This window comes from Chinchilla lanigera, unplaced genomic scaffold (genome assembly GCF_000276665.1).
Source record: "Chinchilla lanigera isolate Chin_1 unplaced genomic scaffold, ChiLan1.0 scaffold00026, whole genome shotgun sequence".
NCBI lineage: Eukaryota > Metazoa > Chordata > Mammalia > Rodentia > Chinchillidae > Chinchilla > Chinchilla lanigera.
In genome coordinates, this window is record NW_004955427.1 from 9,895,505 (window position 1) to 9,912,011 (window position 16,507).

Sequence of the window (16,507 nt, forward strand, 5' to 3'; positions counted from 1 at the left end):
GAGGGGAAGGGAGGGGAGAGAAGAGAAGAGAAGATACACTGGGAAGTCATATAATTTCAAATGCTTGCTTTCTTTAGCACCTTGTTATGCTACCATTTAAAACCCAGTATGACGGTTGGTTTATATTTCCTTGTATTTATGTTGGCATTATATACTTTCCCACATTTTTTACAGCTTTAAGCAAACTTCGCCATACAACAGAGTAATTCCTACACATAAGATACTTCAACTGTGTCTCTGAAGGGAGGAGAAAGGTGAAAACAGCATGGCTATCCAAAGAAAAACCGCATGAAGCTACCCTTCAGAGCAGCGCTTCTTACACTTGGATGTGCCTAAAACCACATGGAGCTCCTGTGATGATGCAGATTTTACTTCGGTAGGTCTCAGGTTGGGCTTCAGGAAATGTGGATGCTGCTAGCAGCCACTCTGAGTAGGTTTGAGACCATTACATAAAAGTCTAGTTTGGCAGGGAATCTGTCCTCTCGATCATCTCATCTTTTTGCCAGAGTTCCTACACTCTTACTTCTGGCTTAATTGAGAAAATTTTAGGTCCAAACAGAAAGAGCAAAAGAACAGAAAATATTCTAAAATTACAAGTCAAACAGAGCAGTAATATTTTAAACTGTCTCGGAGAGACACGTTTTTGACATATATAGTTCACAGAAATCATTGAAAAAATACTGGGAAACTTGTCTATTTCTTTCCATAAATGAAGCCCTATGTCATGCATAACTTCTGCAAGTGTTTATTAACACACAGCACACCGTCCGGCTGTTCAAGTAACCCCGGGAATGACGTGGTCCAAATAGGTCAAAATTTTTTAGATGGCCACTTTATTTTCTAAGTTTCCAAATACTTATTTTGTTGATTTTCAATTGAAATCTTTCTGGAATTAACATACTTAAAGCATGTTAAGACACACAAAACAATGTTTTCTATATCTACAATGACCCAGGGTCAGTAATTCTGTGCCATGACATGACACTGGGATGCCATGGGATGCTATGAGCTACGAAGGCCCCTGAAGGACCAAGTGCTTAGCCTGTCTGCAGCCCCCATCCGCCTCTCCCACACATGCTGGGCTGCAACTGCACACTGCCCTCTGATCTCCTTCATCTTACCATTTTTAATTTCTCCTGTTTCTCACATGACATTTGGAACTACCTTCCTTCTTGCCTCTGTGGTTATTGTTTAGTTCTGTTTGGTTTTGCAGTGCCTGGGGTTGAACCCAGGACCTCACATATGCTAGGCAAGGACTATGCCCCTGAGCTATAATGCCAGTCTCTCTATTAGGGTTTTAGAATAGGAGTTCTCTGTCAGTCTTTCGGTTATTGGTTACTGGAGCCAATATAATCATTTCCACTTCAATCCCACAGCTTGATCCGTCTTTTAAGTATCGCTTAGTGTGACCACTGAATACTCACTGATCCCAGTGTCCTTGCAGTACTGCACCAAGTACTGTCCCATGACTCTTAGTAGATGATTATACTCTTGGATGTTGAGAAATTCTTGTTTATTATGGGATGGTTCCATGATCTCCAAGGGTATGTTCACAATTCCAACCACACCTGAGCCAAGTCTGAGGGAATAAATTTATATCCATTTTTTTAAAATTTGGCTGAAGAAAAAGAAAGGTCACTTGAAATCAGTGTTTTCAAAAGTAAATTCATTCTCTTTGTCTGCACCATGGCAGAGTTTATAAAGTTTAAAGAGCTGTCTTAAAAATTTATCTTTACAGTTATCTTATGACCCCCCCCATAAATCTCTGCCCAGATGTGCTTGGTCCCATAATACAAAATCACTTCACTATATCACTGGTCAGTTAGTGTAACTCTTCTCCCAAACCTATAGCCTCACAGGAAGGTTGGCGAAGGAGGAGCTTCTCAGCATAGATACCAGGAACAGTGCTTCACTGCAATAAACCTCCACGATCCTCTTAATGAAACTGCCCACAGTCACTTTCTCTGTCCCTGTTTCACTTGTTGGGCTGGATTTCTCCTCACTGCAGAGCTCCACGGGGCTTTTCGGTGACTTCTCCTCAGAGAACATATGTGTTTCATTATTCCAGAGGGAGATAGGTATCTGACTGTTACCTTAATGAATAGACGTTTGGTTTTGTTGTTGGGGGAGGTGCTGTATTTTTTTTTCACTTTCCTAATGGCAATTGATGTACATACCTGGGGTATTCTGCTTGGTGACATAACCTGTTTTGAGCAAAGCATCTAGTTGTCTAACACAGCTGGTTCCCCACTGCCTCTCCATGGGACATTAATCCCATCTGTCCGAACTAGGGACCTCACCTGTCATGTTTTTACCGTGTTCCTCTTCCACCCTGCTTTCCCTTCACTATTCTTTTTACAAGTCTAAGTTTGGACATCACTTCTTCCAGGAATCCTCACCTGACTTCCCCTCGTTTGGTTACAGCTTTTTTAAAGACAGTGCTACCTCAAATTTCAAATGGCTCCAAGCACAAACTTTCCACTACTGAAACACCAAATTCAGTAAATAATCTGCTTGGTGTTCATAACTTTGCTCCACAGTCGAACTGAAAATCCAGCTTGAAAAAACTGAACCCTATTTTGCCTTCAGAGTTTAGTATGGTGTCCAGCACATACACAATAAAACTGTTTATTTATTGAACAATGAATGAACTGCTAGTTCCTTAAGAGTGAGGAATCAGGATGCCACATGCTCCCCTGACCCATGCTGCTAGTCATGGGTATCTTGTTTATCCTTTTCCATGGTGTCTCCTTGGAATTCTATATCACCGAGGAAAGCAGCTTATGGAGTTGTGGACCATTGGGAAAACAGCAGAATCTGTTACTCAAAAGTCCAACGGGGCTGGAAGGTCTTAGTCATATATGCTCATCCAGGTATTTGGCAAATCTTATACATGTTAGGGCAGCACCAAACATTGACAAGGCTGCTTTTTGAGACTATGGATTTTTCCTTCTCTTCCAAAATTTATTTAACGTGTCTATAATATTTCTAAGTTGGTAAAACATTAAAAGCCTAAAGAGATAGCACAAGCAGTGGTAAAGTATCAAGTTGTTCAAGGAATGCAGTGGAAAAAAATTTCCACAAGTGTGCTTTTTCCTTGGAGGAAGTATACAGCTTCATTGACAATATAAATTGGGCAGATTAATGCTTGCACGTTCACAGGAAGGATGAACAGAGACTACGGCACCTGCTCCCTTCTAAATGATCACTCCTCTCACTCCACAGACAAAATCTCGCTGCACCCTCCTGCTGCCTGCTTGTGCATCTGAAAGCAAAAGCGTACTTACAAGGACTTCTGTTTCAGCTGCGGGCCCACTTTCTCATGCATTTTGATCAAACGGCTATTACTGTAGAGGAACATTCCACCTTGGCTTGGGTTTTCTACATTCACGCCAAAGAACAGGGATAGTGTTCCTGCTTTTTTTAATTCTCTAGAGGCATGTTTAGAAAAAATTTTAAAGTTTTTTAAAAATAAAAGTACTCACTTTACAAAATTGCTAACAGTTATTTTTCAGAAAGTAAGCATCCATGGAATGATATATCACATATCCAGCTATTTTGCAAAATCTGGTGGGAATGAATACGTGGTGTCATTGTATAGCCAAGTACTCTGCGTAACTGTACCAGTCAAAAACAGGCCCTCACTGATTCTAAAACAGGTCTCCTAATTTAAATTTACAAGAACCAGAAAGTCCCAAGAGAGTTTTGAAATGTTGACATTAAGAAAAATGAATCTTAACATATATATAGTTAATATATATAGTTATAGTTGTATGCACTGAAGCATTTTTGAAAAATGATAATTTGGCTCTTTAATACTGTAGATTTTTCTAGTACTGAATGTAATTTCTAACTTTCAGTATGTTCCCACATCTCCAAATGCCCCACACAGCCTAGAATATACCAAAAAATGCTCTTTAGCTCTCTCTAAACTTTCCCCAAAACCAAAGGTAAATAAAAATTAATAAAGCAAGTTAATAAAGGCAATGGATGTGAACTCTGCTTCTCTGACTTTGTTCTATACTATGTTTTGTGTTAAACTTTTCTATTACATGTATAAAAGCCCTGAGAAATAGCAAAATGCGATAGAACCGTAGCACCAGGAGGCTGCAGGGAGCTGTGAAAACTGCCCATACGTAAGAGGCAGACGTGGCTCCCAATGCAGGCTCACTCTGCAAATAACTGGGCAAATATGAAGGAGCCACTTAAGCCCTGCCTCACCTGGAACACGGGATTGCTATCTGCCCACTCTCACAGAGTGTCGTAAGGGCTGAGTGATCAGTTTAAATGTACGGAGCAGATGTGGTGCATAACGAGTGTTACTCTTATTTTCACTTCTCAACCAAGAAGAGCAGCAAATACAGTTCCTCTCCCTGACTGAACCACAGCTCTGTGCCATCCATAAACACAGCCTTTTCTTTTCGGAGCCGATAATCTGGCCGTTGGCTGTCTTCATCCAGTGTAAACTACCAAATCTTGAACCAATCTCTCATTGTTTAAAATTTTTAACATTGCCGAGACAAATATATGCACATGCAGATATATACTTTATAAATATTTTACACTGTTTATCTTGACCATATGAGGATTCATATTACAAAATATCCCAAGCTGAAAAAGAGAAAGTGTTATAGTAACCATCAAAAACCTGCCTACTTAGAAATTGTTAACAGAATTTGTTAACAGAAATTGTTAACAGAATTTGTTAACACACAGAACCAAGGATCCTTGCAAAAAGAAAAATCTGCCTTACCTTTGTTTCTCCTTAAGATTCTTACGCTTTGCTTCTACATCTTCCAAAGCTTTCTCTAATATATCCTAGGGAAGTTCATTTGGTTAAGAGAGAACATACAGTTGACAAAAAGTGAGTTGATATTACCCTATGATCCAAATACTTCAAGGGTACTAATGATAGATCACATTGCCTAGAGCATGGTATGTATTCAACAGACCCTTGGTAAATGATTAAGTTCCAGTAGTTAGAAGAGAAACCAAATTCTAACCCATCATGTTCTTCTTGCACCTATTTAGATGTACTCTCTGTCAGCCTTTCCGAGAAAGAATCTTCCTTCCCTACAATGGCATAATGGCTTTGGCGTAAACTACATGAGAACTTGGGTGAATTATTCAGTGTAACTAGGATCTGGTCTTTGTCTGTAAGAACAGAAAGTGTTCAATCATATAATCACTAAGACTTCTTCCATTAAAAAAAGAAATAGTGATTTAAATACGAGCCACCCAGAGAAGGTCTTGGTCTTTCCCCTGAGAGAATCTTGAATTCTGTCAGAGGGCTTTGATCCTCCAGGAGCCCTCAAATCATTAAAAAAATAGTAATTGATAAATTTAGCTAGTAGTCAAAAAGCCCTTCATGTGAACTTCTGAATGCCTCCACTATTTCCTTTTTCTGGATGACCCCATCCCTCTGCTTTTCCTTCTCAGAGCATTCCCATACCAGTGGCCAGTTGTCTTTGTTACGTAGCTTTTTAATTTGCTGTCTTGGCTCAATCACTATCCTATCCGTAGTGTGCTTACTCTAACCAAACAAAAAGGGAATAATTCACAAGGATTGTTCTCACAAATAAGAGTAGACTTTGGCGCAAATGGCGGGCATCTCTTTGAGTATACTGCTGATGGAACATGATCATTGTCTTTCAAGTAAAAGGAAATAGAAAATGACCAGTAAGTATTTCACTCAAATTCAACCGCCCACAAGCATTTAAAAGGTCAGAAAGTCAGGTCATTCTGCTTTGCTCTCTTCTCGGGACTAAAGTCACCGGAGCACTTGAGAGCAACAAAGCAAACTGATCAAAGACACCCTGCTCTTCCTGGCAGTGCGCTCACACTCAGCGTGGAGAGCAGGGGGCAGTGAAAAGAGCAGGTGACGGCAAGAAGAAAGCCAGGGTCTTGGCTCTTAGACACAGAAAGTAAGGGGAATGGATTTCTTAGAGACAAAATAGAAAAAAAGAACTTGCTCCCTGCTTCCTGCCTGCCCTGCCATGGACTGTTTCTCCTCGGCCAGCCATGGGCTGAAACCTCCACAGACTGTGAGCCCAAGTAAACCTCTCCTCCTGTAAAAACAAAATTAAGAAAAGAAAAAAGCTTAAACCATGAAACAAATCAATTGCAGTAAGACAGGTTTACCTTGAACTTTAAAAAATAAATAAATAAATGGAAGGGGGGGGGGGAGTAAGAGAATCTTGAGAAAACCAGGGATAGATTCCGCTTTGGACACTACCGTGCACTATCCTTTGATTTCACCCCTTCCTTATGACCCCTAGGTGGGCCAGCTCTTTGTCAGCCACATCCCCGATACTTAACGTCCAGGGGAAATCACTGAAAGAATGCAGGTATTTAGCCCGTGGAAGAGAATGAAGGAAAGGGGACAAAAGGAATTCTTTCTTTATAGTCCTAGCCATCGCTTTGTAATCAAGCAAACAGACAAGCCTTTTAATGTTTTACCATGGTGCACAGCTTTGTACCACATCCTTGGTAAAAAGCAAACTTGCAGCACATATCCTGCGGCAATGTTCTTTTCCTCTTAGCTAAAATACACCATAATTAATAATAACAGTTCCTTCGAACCATCCTACTTGTGGGCATATTGGAAGAAACACAGAGAATGTTTATGAACTGTGTGGAGAAACTCCTAAGAAAAGAGCTTCGTAAGCTGGAAGCACTGTTATTAATATTCATAATCACGGCATATAACTCCGAGCACTCGAAAGAAGAATTACTTATTAGTCTTCCTCTTACTTTCCCCATTTATTTAAGTCCACAGAGAGCTATAATTTGAAAAGATATTTTCAAGGAGACTGGATAGGCTAGGTTTTTTCTACTAGCTTTTTATCCATTTTTCCCTTTCTTTTCCTTTTCATTTTAAAAAAATCATTCCTTAGGTTCTTCCTCACTGTCCCAAATTCACCTGATATTTTGCTCTTCCTGCTATTTGCTGGGCTTTCTCTCCTTTCTCTGCACCATCTGCTGTGTACCTGTGTTAAAATCAACTTAATCTGTTCAGCCTACCGGCACTGAAGAGTGTAAGAAGTAAATGATGAGAGACAGCTATGAACAAGAACAGTAAGTGACACCGGGTGCCGCTTAAGACCACTCTTCCCAGGGCCTACCGAGGCAGAAGATGACGCAGCTCTGTCAGGCTGGTTTACTTCGACTTGTGCTTCTTTCAGTATGAGTTCAGCTGGAAGTAGAAGAAAAATAGTTACAATGCAGTGAAATTCTCTCAATTTTTAAGAGAGTGTCTTCGATACATATAGCCATGACCAGTGAGAATGACACACAGATCATGATCTCAGAACATCCTGAGTTCACTTCAGAGCTCTTATGCATTTTTTATCTTCTCTATCTGGCTTCCTCTTGGGCATGACAATTTATAATTCTACATGTACAAATCCAAAAGTATGAGTTGACCTTTAGCCAATTAAAAACTCTATAAAATCTACATATAATGTAGAACTTTTCTCCATCCCAGATGACTGGGGAAGGATACGTTTATCTTTGCTGTAGGAAAAAAAGTATGTTAAAAAGTGCTTCTTAAAGTAGATGAAATGCTGGCCTTTAATATAATCTAACAGTATCATGACTATGAAGGTTTCTAATACACATCAGTTAATTCCAAGTATGTACAAAATCATATTTAAAGTAATAAATCATATCATACATAAGGAAACTCAACAATGGACAGGCTGTGTTATGAATTCCATAGAAGTAGGAATGACAATTTTTTAACTGTAGTATTGTTTACAATGCCTAGAGCAATGACTGTCTCAGAATAAATGCTGAATTAATGTTTGTCAAATGAATGGACAATAATGATGTAAACCACTGGTAACCACATACCAATCTTTACTGCTTCCTGTGCTTTTTTAACTTCATTTTTAAGTGCTCCTTTGAAAGAAGATGTGGCATACAAATACTTTCTGCAAAGTAAAAGGACATAATCAAGTCAGATTATTCATTTTAAAGTACATAAGAGAATATTCTTTAGTAAGATTACATACTCCAGGGATACTAATTATTAAGAAAAATTCATCAAGTATGCTATATCCAGATGATACATTAGGAAACTTTCTACCTAAGAAGAAATCCCTTGCCTTTTAATACTTGGCAATTTTACCTTTGTAAAGTAACTTTAGGAGCGAGACAGGAAAATCTCTGCCCACACACATGTTCAATTTTGCATATGAAATAGGGTAATTTTCTTAAAAGAAAAAAATTATGCAAGTACTTCACTGTCAAAGTTTCTGATTAACATGCACAGCCCTCTTGCTCCAATCATCACTGACACTGGATAAACTGCTTCTCCCAGTCTCCAAACAATTATCTCTAAGTGAAATGCACAGAAATGCACGTTAATATATCATTTTACACAACTAAAAGCACATTTTCTACTTTATTGCTCAAGAAGTTTTTATTTTCAAGATCTATTATTTTAGTGACAGCAAAGATACTCTAGAACACTGAAGAAAAAAGAAAAATGAACATACATATGCATCTACAGACTTGAAGAGAACACAGTATAGGTAAGCAAAGCTTTGGGGCTACTGTGATAAGACCAGCATGATACTGGCAAAAAAGCAGGCCAGAGGATCAGTGGAACAGATTAGAAGATGCAGACACAACTACAAACACATTCAGTTACCTTATCTTTGACAAAGGAGCTAAACATGTTCACTGGAAGAGAGATAGCCTCTTCAATAAATGGTGCTAGAAAAACTGGCTTTCCACATGCTAAAGACTAAAACTAGACTCCTGTCTATCACCATGCACTAAACTAAAGTCCAAGTGAATCAAAGCTATAATATCAAAACAGAAACACTAAATCTACTGGAAGAGAAAGTAGGTAAACATCTCAAAGACATAGGGGCATGCAGAGAGTTCATGAACAAAAACCAAACTGCACGGGAAATCCTTCAAAGAATCAACAACTGGTATCTTATCTTATTGGAAAGCTTTTTCACATCAAAAGAAATTACCAACAGGGTAAAAAAAAAACCCACAAATTGGGAACAAGTTTTAGCCAATTGTCCCTCAGACAATGGACTTCTATCTCGAATATATAAAGGATTTTTAAATTCAAAGACCTAACCCAAAAATGGGCATCTGAGATGAATATGTACTTCTCAGATGACAAAAATACTACTGGCAAATAAATTTATGAAAAAATGTTCCACATCATTAGTCATTTGAGAAATGCAAATTAAAACAACGCTGAGATTCCTTCTCATCCCAGAAAGAATGGCTATCGTTAAGAAATCAACCAACGGTAAGTGCTGGAGAGGCTGTGGGGAAAAAGGTACCCTTCTCCACTGCTGGTGGGAGTGTAGACTGGTGAAACCACTGTGGAAATCAGTTTGAAGATTCCTCACAAAACTAGGATTAGAGGTCCCACTTAACCCAGCTATTCCCCTTCTGGGTATTTTCCCTGAAGATTATAGAATACAAGACCACAGCAATATATGTGCACTCATGTTTACAGCAGCACCATTTGTGGCAGCTAAATCTTGTAAACAATCCAAATGCCATGAACCAAGGAATGGATAAAAAAAGATGTAGTATTTTTTACAATGGACTACTTACTCAGCCATAAAGAAGGATAAACTAGAGATTTTTATAGGTAAATGGTTGCAACTTGAGACCATACTCATAAGTAAAATAAATCAGATTCACACGTGTAAACACTGCACTGTCTCCCTGGTGTGAGAAATTGAAAGAGTAAATAAGGTCTAGAATATACAACAGATATTGTGAAATGGGAAATAATTATTTAAAAGAAAAAAGGATCTAGGAGGGGGAAGGGAAAAGGGAGAAAAATGCAAGGTAGCTATACTATTACTATCTCTTAGTTCACTGAAAAGGAAGGTTTGTGATAATATTGACTGGAAAAAATTTGATGCCCATATCTTGTATTCTGAGCAACTACTTTGAAGATGACAATATGCAATATATTAACTACTATTATTCTCCTATTAATTTGCTATGAAATTGTTTTATCTTTTTTCAATAAATTTTTTTTTAAAAGAAAAGCTTTGTAGATCACATGCTCCCAAAGTACAACTGAAACTAGGGAGTCCTTGGAGTCAATCTTTAAACTATTGGTTTAAATCATTGTAGAAAGAAATATCCAAGAATACTCATTTTGAGAATGCAGAAAGCTTTGTATGTGTCATTTTACTCCTTTGTGTTCTGTCCCTATACACTCAGGAGCCACCAGCTTATTGTTCTCTGATGTCTTCAATATTCAGAGTGGCACATTGTGCTTAAATTTTGTGTGTCACCTACACTTGGGCTGAGAGATGCCCAGAAAGCTGATACAGTATTATTTCTGCACACGTCTGTGAAGGTGTTTCAGGAAAATATTAACATTTGGTAGAGTGAGTGAGAAAGACCCTTCCTCACCACTGTGGATGGGCATTACCCAATCCACAGAGGACTGAGTAGAGAAAAGGTGGAAGAAGGCTGATGAAACCTCTTCTTGAGCTGGGATATCCATCTTGAGCGGGGAGCCATCTCTTCTTGAGCTGGGTCATCAGAATTTCTGGCTCTCAGGACTTTGTATCAGGCTTGACTGTGCTGCCTTCTGTCCTGGGACACCAGCTGGCAGAATGCAGACTGAGGGACGTCAAGGCCCCGTACTCGTGTGAGGTGATTCCCACACCAGCGTCTCCACTGTCTTAATGATTCTGTTTCTCTGGGTCACCCTGACTAACAAAGGGATCAGAAGTTTTACAAGATGCAGGTGGACACCTGTAGACCATTTCTTGAAGCCAAAATGTTGTAAGATATGTGAAAAGAGGTATTTGTCAGGCAGCAGGGAGAGTGTAGATCCAAGCATACCAATGAGTCTCTATCAGAACCAGGCCAAATAGGGCCCATAGACCAAACGGAGCCACTGGCTTCTTCTGGTACAGCCTCAGATATACAGATGTTTTGTTTTCCATTTTTTAGGGGTTTTACAATTAAATGAAAAAAAATTGAAAGCACTGAATATGCCCATACGTCTATTATCAGGCCCCTTAGGGAAAAGCTTGGCTAATCTAGAAAGTCTACATCAACAGCCATAGCTTTAGCTTTAGGGTTTTTTCACTATTTTTTTTTCATCTTTTTGAGACAGGGTCTCACTATGCAGTTTAGGCTGGTCTTGAATCACTTTGTAGCCCAGGCTGGCCTTGAACTTGCAATGATCCCCCTGCCTCAGCTTCCTGAGTGCTGGGATTACAGGTGTGTAGCACCATGCCTGGTTGTTTTGTTTTATCTTACTTTATTATTATTTCAAGGTGCTGGGCATTAAACCTGGGGCTTTCTGAACACTAGACAAGCACTCTACTATTGAGCTACATCCTCAGGCTCCAATTCTGCATTTTAAAGTATATAATACAATAATACTTAGTATATTAGGTTGTGCAAATGAAACCATAATCAACTTGAAAACATTTTCATAAGCACCGAAAGAAAGTGGCCACAGCTTTTCCCATAACCTCCTACTACTTGCAGCCTTGGCAATCATCAAGCTCCTTTCTTCTTATTGTTTTTTACTTTTATTAGTACATGTTTGCAGTACATAAGAATTACACTCACATATGGGCTTAGTACGTGTACAGAACACATTTCAGCTCCCTTCTTCCCCCCCTCCCTAATCCCCCTTTATTTTTCCAGCACTACATTCATTTATCTTATGAGACCTTGTAAGGCTTTATGGAGTAAATTATCATTTACACAGATTGAAAACCAAAGCACGCATAAAACATGTAGGACAACTGTACCAAGTCAGGGTACACTTCCAGATACATTGTCCATACTGGATTACAATACTTTTTTTTCTCTTTTTTCCTATTATTTGTCTTTTTTTGCAATATGGCACATTTAGTTCTTTTGGGAAGACACCTACAAGGGAAATAGCTGGGTCAAGTGGAATTTCTACTTTTAGTTTTCTGAGGAATCTCCACACTGATTTCCACAGTGTTTTCACCAGTCTACACTCCCACCAACAGTGGAGAAGGATTCCTGTCTCCCCACAGTTTCACTAGCACTTGTTATTGGTTGATTTCTTCGTGGTAGCCATTGTTTCTATAATGGGATGGAATCCTACTGTTATTTCAGTTTGTATTTCTTGAATGCCCAGCGATGTTGAACATTTTTTCATATCTTCATTGGCCATTTGTATTTCTTCATATGGGAAATATCTATTCATTACAGTGGCCCATTTTTGGTTGAGTCTTTAAATTTGGGGGTTCTAATTTTTTTAGTTGCTTATATATTCTAGATATTAGTCCTTTAAGGAGTAGCTGGTAAAATTTTTTCCCATTTTGTAGGTTGTCTCTTCATACTGTTAGTGGTTTCTTGTGCTGTGCAGAAGCTTTTTCATTTGATGTGATCCTGTTTGCTGATTCCTGGTATTATTTCTTGGGCAACTGGCGTTTTGTTCAAAGAGTCTTTGCCTACTCCTATATTTTGAAGAGTTTTACTTATTTTGTCTTCTAGCAGATTAAATGTTCCTACACTAATGTTTGGATGTTTGATTCATTTTGATTTTAGTTTCGCGCATAGTGAGAGATATGAGTCTAGGTTCAACCTTTGCATGTGGATAGCCAGTTTTCCCAGCATGATTTGTTAAAGAGGCTATCTTTCCTCCAGTGAAGGGATCTGGCCCTTTTGTCAAAAATAATATAGGTGAGTGTGGCTGGAGTTGTTTCTGTATCTTCTACTCTATTCCACTGATCTGTAAGTCTAGTTTTTTGTTTTGTTTTGGATTTTGCTTTTGTCAATACTGTGTTGTTTTTATTACTGTAGCTTTATAGTATAACTTGAAGGGCTGGGGATTTAGCTCAGCAGCAAAGCGCCTGCCTGGCAAGCACAAGGTCGTGAGTTCAGTTCCCGGTACTGGAGAAAAACCAAAACCAAAAAATAAATAAATAAATAAATATAGCATAACTTGAAGTCTGGGATTGTGATGCCCTCCGCCTTGCCATTGTTGTATGGAATTGCTTTTCCTCTTCTAAGTCTCTTCTGGTTCCATATGAATTTTAGGATTGCTTTCTCCAGTTCTGTAAGGAATGTTATGAGTATTTCGATTGAGATTACATTAAATCTATGCAACAGTTTTGGAAGTATGGCCATTTTGACTACATTGGTTCTTACCTATCCAGGAACAGGACATATCTTTTCCATTTTCTGATATTCTCTCCAATTTCCTTTTTTCCACATTCTACAGTTTTCAATGTAGAGTTCTTTCACTTCCTTAGTTAGGTTAATTCTTAATGTTCCTTAATGCTATTGTGAAAAGTAGTAGTTCTGTAATTTCTCTCTGTGAGTTTGTTATTGGTATAAAGAAGTCTTACTCGTTTTTGAGTATTTACTTTGTATCCTGCTATGCTGCCAAATTGTATATTAGTTGTAGGAGTCTTTTGGTGGAATTTTTGGTGTCTTCTACATAGAGGATCATGTCATCAACATCAATGATAATTTAGTTTCTTCCATCCCTATCCATATCTCTTGTATTTTTCTCTCTTGTCTTATTGGTCTAGTCAATGTTTTGAAAACTATATTAAATGGAAGTGATGACAGTGAATATCCTTGACTTGTTCCTGATCTTAGAGGGAAAGTTTTTAGCTTCTCTCTGTGTAGTATGATGTTGGATGTTGGTTTGTCATAGATGGCTTTTATCAGTTGAGGTAAAGACCTTTAGTTCTTATTTTCTTCAATACTTTTTTCATGAATGGGTGTTGGATTTTGTCAAATTCTTTTTCTACATCTATTCAGATAGTCATGTAATTTTTGTTCTTATTTCTGTTTATGTAGTGTATTACATTTATTCACTTGCATATGTTGAACCATCCGTGCATCCCTGAAATGAATCCTACTTGGACATTATGTATGATTTTTTTATGGTTATGTGCATTCTGTTTGCTGATATCTTATTGAAGATTTTTACACCTATGTTCATTAAAGACATTGGCCTGTAGTTCTCCTCTTAGGGTAGGTTCTTTTTCTGTTTTGAATCAGGTTATGCTTGCTTTTAGGAATGACTTTTGGAGTAGTTTCTCTTTCAATTTTATTAGAGTTTGAGGAGGACTGGCATTAGAACTCTAAAGTTCTTGTAGAATTCAGGAGTGAATTCATTAGAGCTTTTAAATGACAACTTGATGCAGAGTTGCCTTTAAACAACGTAAGTAATGCAAATTCTTCACCAACTGCTAGTCCAAATAGGCCACACATAATTTAAATGTTTCTCAGCTGGAGTCTGTTAATATTTAGCTCCTTTGTGAGTCTCTTCCAGTATTTCAACAGAAGCAGGACAGATAGAGTGAAGATGGAACAGTTTCATGATAAACACCTAACGTTGGATGGCCCGGAGTCCACCTGCCTGGGCGCCAGGCTAAGGGATACCTGTGAGAACTCTGTAAGAACAGTCAAATCACTTCATTTCTTGTGATTCCCCTTCCTTATCATATGTGTGATAATAATGATATCTATTTCACAGGGTTGTTACAAGAAGTAAGTATATCAAGGCAGTTAAAATACTTAGAACAATGCTGGTTCATAGTATTTAATATGTTTTATTATTATCTAATTCTTCCAAAGTATGTTTTAGAGGAGCAATACATTGGAGATTAGAAAATGAAATTAAGTAGCTGAACAAATTACTTTTCTTCCAAGGATTTGAAAGGCTTACAGAAACCTGATGACTTACCTACATGAAAAAGGTAATGTTAAAAAATTTTTAAAATTCATCTACTTCCATGGCTTAACAAAAAATCCAAGCTATAGTAATGAACTCTGCATCTGTTATTGATTTTTAACTTTAATGTTCAGTTTCATAGACCATTATATGGTTAACTGCAGGAAATACCCATAAAATTTAAGGCAAATGAATTCTCGATTTTCTTTTCCATTGAACAATACTCACTTAAATCATAACCTACATGTATGTATCTCTAATACATGTAAAGAAGAGAAAAACTCAAGTATACTTCACTGTATACTGGAATTATCATTTGTTTTATTTTTTTAAAATCACATCCTAACCACATACTTTTATCTGGTTTGAATTGGTTATTTTAGACCAAGTCTTTTTTTTTTTTTTAGAATCAAAGTGAAATTAAAAGGAGACTGTGAACAACTGAGGTAATTCCTTAAATATTTAAGCATATTACATAGAAAGTAAAGGTTGCACAAAGGATTTCAATTCTGCACTTGTGCTTCATTTTAAATAATAAAGACCAAAAATTGCAGTCATCCTTATCTGTATTAGTGAGATAACCTGGACCCAGATGATCTACATACTGGGTCACAATCTAAACTTGACAACTGTTTACCACAATTTCGACAAAGTAACTAAATGTATGCAGAAACTTCTGCAGTGCCAGCGTGATGAAGTTTCCCATTCTTATATATGAACGAATATTTGTTCAAACCTCCATCCGGAGCTGGGATCCTCCACTAACCTGAGGCATCTTTCTTTTCTTCCCTACTACTAAGTAGAGTTCTGAAGAGAAAAAGACCCTGAGTAACGCACCCACTGGAAGAGACAGAAGAGCACCCATTCGACTCTCTTCCTCCGTCCTTGCCACTGAAGGCAAGGGAGCTGCACTCTCTCCGTGAATGACCCTCAGGACCTCAGTGTCCAGGACTCCTAACCTCTGCTCACAGCCTGAAGCTTCAGCCCCTGCCTCCTTATTCCTTCCACCCTCTTCCTGTACTTCACTTTTCTGTGACACGTCAGGCCACCCCCTCTCTGATCTTCACACATTTGCCTTCTGCCTCTAAGCCACTCCCCCCCAAGTTTCGTGGTTATGCCTGCTTTCTACATGAAATAATTTATTGGACATCTTCTCTGTGGAAAAAAAGCCTAGAAAATTTAAAGTCAGTGAAAAGTGTTGAGGGGAATGAAAATTAAAACAATATAAAACGGTTGCTCCTTAGAAAAGTAAAAATGAAAAAATAAAGCACTGTTGATATTAAGTAATCATTTGGAATGAGAAGCAGGGTACTCTGCTACACTGCTGCTGTAACAATAAACTGGTTCCCACTTACTAGAGGGTCAGTGAGCGGCAGCTATTGAAGTTAGTGATGTATATATCTTCCGACCCAGAATTTACTTCTGTAATCTGGTTTACAGAAATAACTACCTATGAGTGTATTGCAGAAGCAGAATACAGCATGACACAATGTTTTGAGTGACTGATGTGATTAAAATAATTTACATAAATTATATTTTTTTTGTTTTGTGTTTTGGAAAGGGTCTTACTATTTGTTTAGACTGGGCTTCTACTCACTATGTAGCTCAGGCTGGCCTCAAAGTTGCACCAATCCTCCTGCCTCAGCCTCTCGAGTGCTGGGCTTGCAGGCATGCGCCACCACACCCGGCTTAAATTGCTCTTGACATTTATTTATTTATTTATTTATTATTTTAAAGATAAAAGGAGGGAAACATTAACAGACATACAACATTTTACAACATATCACAAGCACAATACAGACAACACAGAGTTAC

The 16,507-nt window shown here is 38.1% G+C and overlaps 1 protein-coding gene across 4 annotated transcripts in view; it reads right to left on the bottom strand.

The window, feature by feature from the left end:
* Morc1 (MORC family CW-type zinc finger 1) overlaps positions 1–16,507 on the bottom strand; it is a 184,072-nt gene that overhangs the window by 105,436 nt on the left and 62,129 nt on the right. For all 4 annotated transcript variants that reach the window (XM_013515035.1, XM_013515034.1, XM_013515033.1 and 1 more), the window contains 5 exons: positions 7,855–7,934; positions 7,125–7,195; positions 4,754–4,818; positions 3,288–3,431; positions 1,425–1,579 (listed from right to left, as the gene is read on the bottom strand). In XM_013515035.1, the coding sequence (XP_013370489.1) occupies positions 1,425–1,579; positions 3,288–3,431; positions 4,754–4,818; positions 7,125–7,195; positions 7,855–7,934 (515 nt within the window). The remainder of the gene's footprint in view (positions 1–1,424; positions 1,580–3,287; positions 3,432–4,753; positions 4,819–7,124; positions 7,196–7,854; positions 7,935–16,507) is intronic.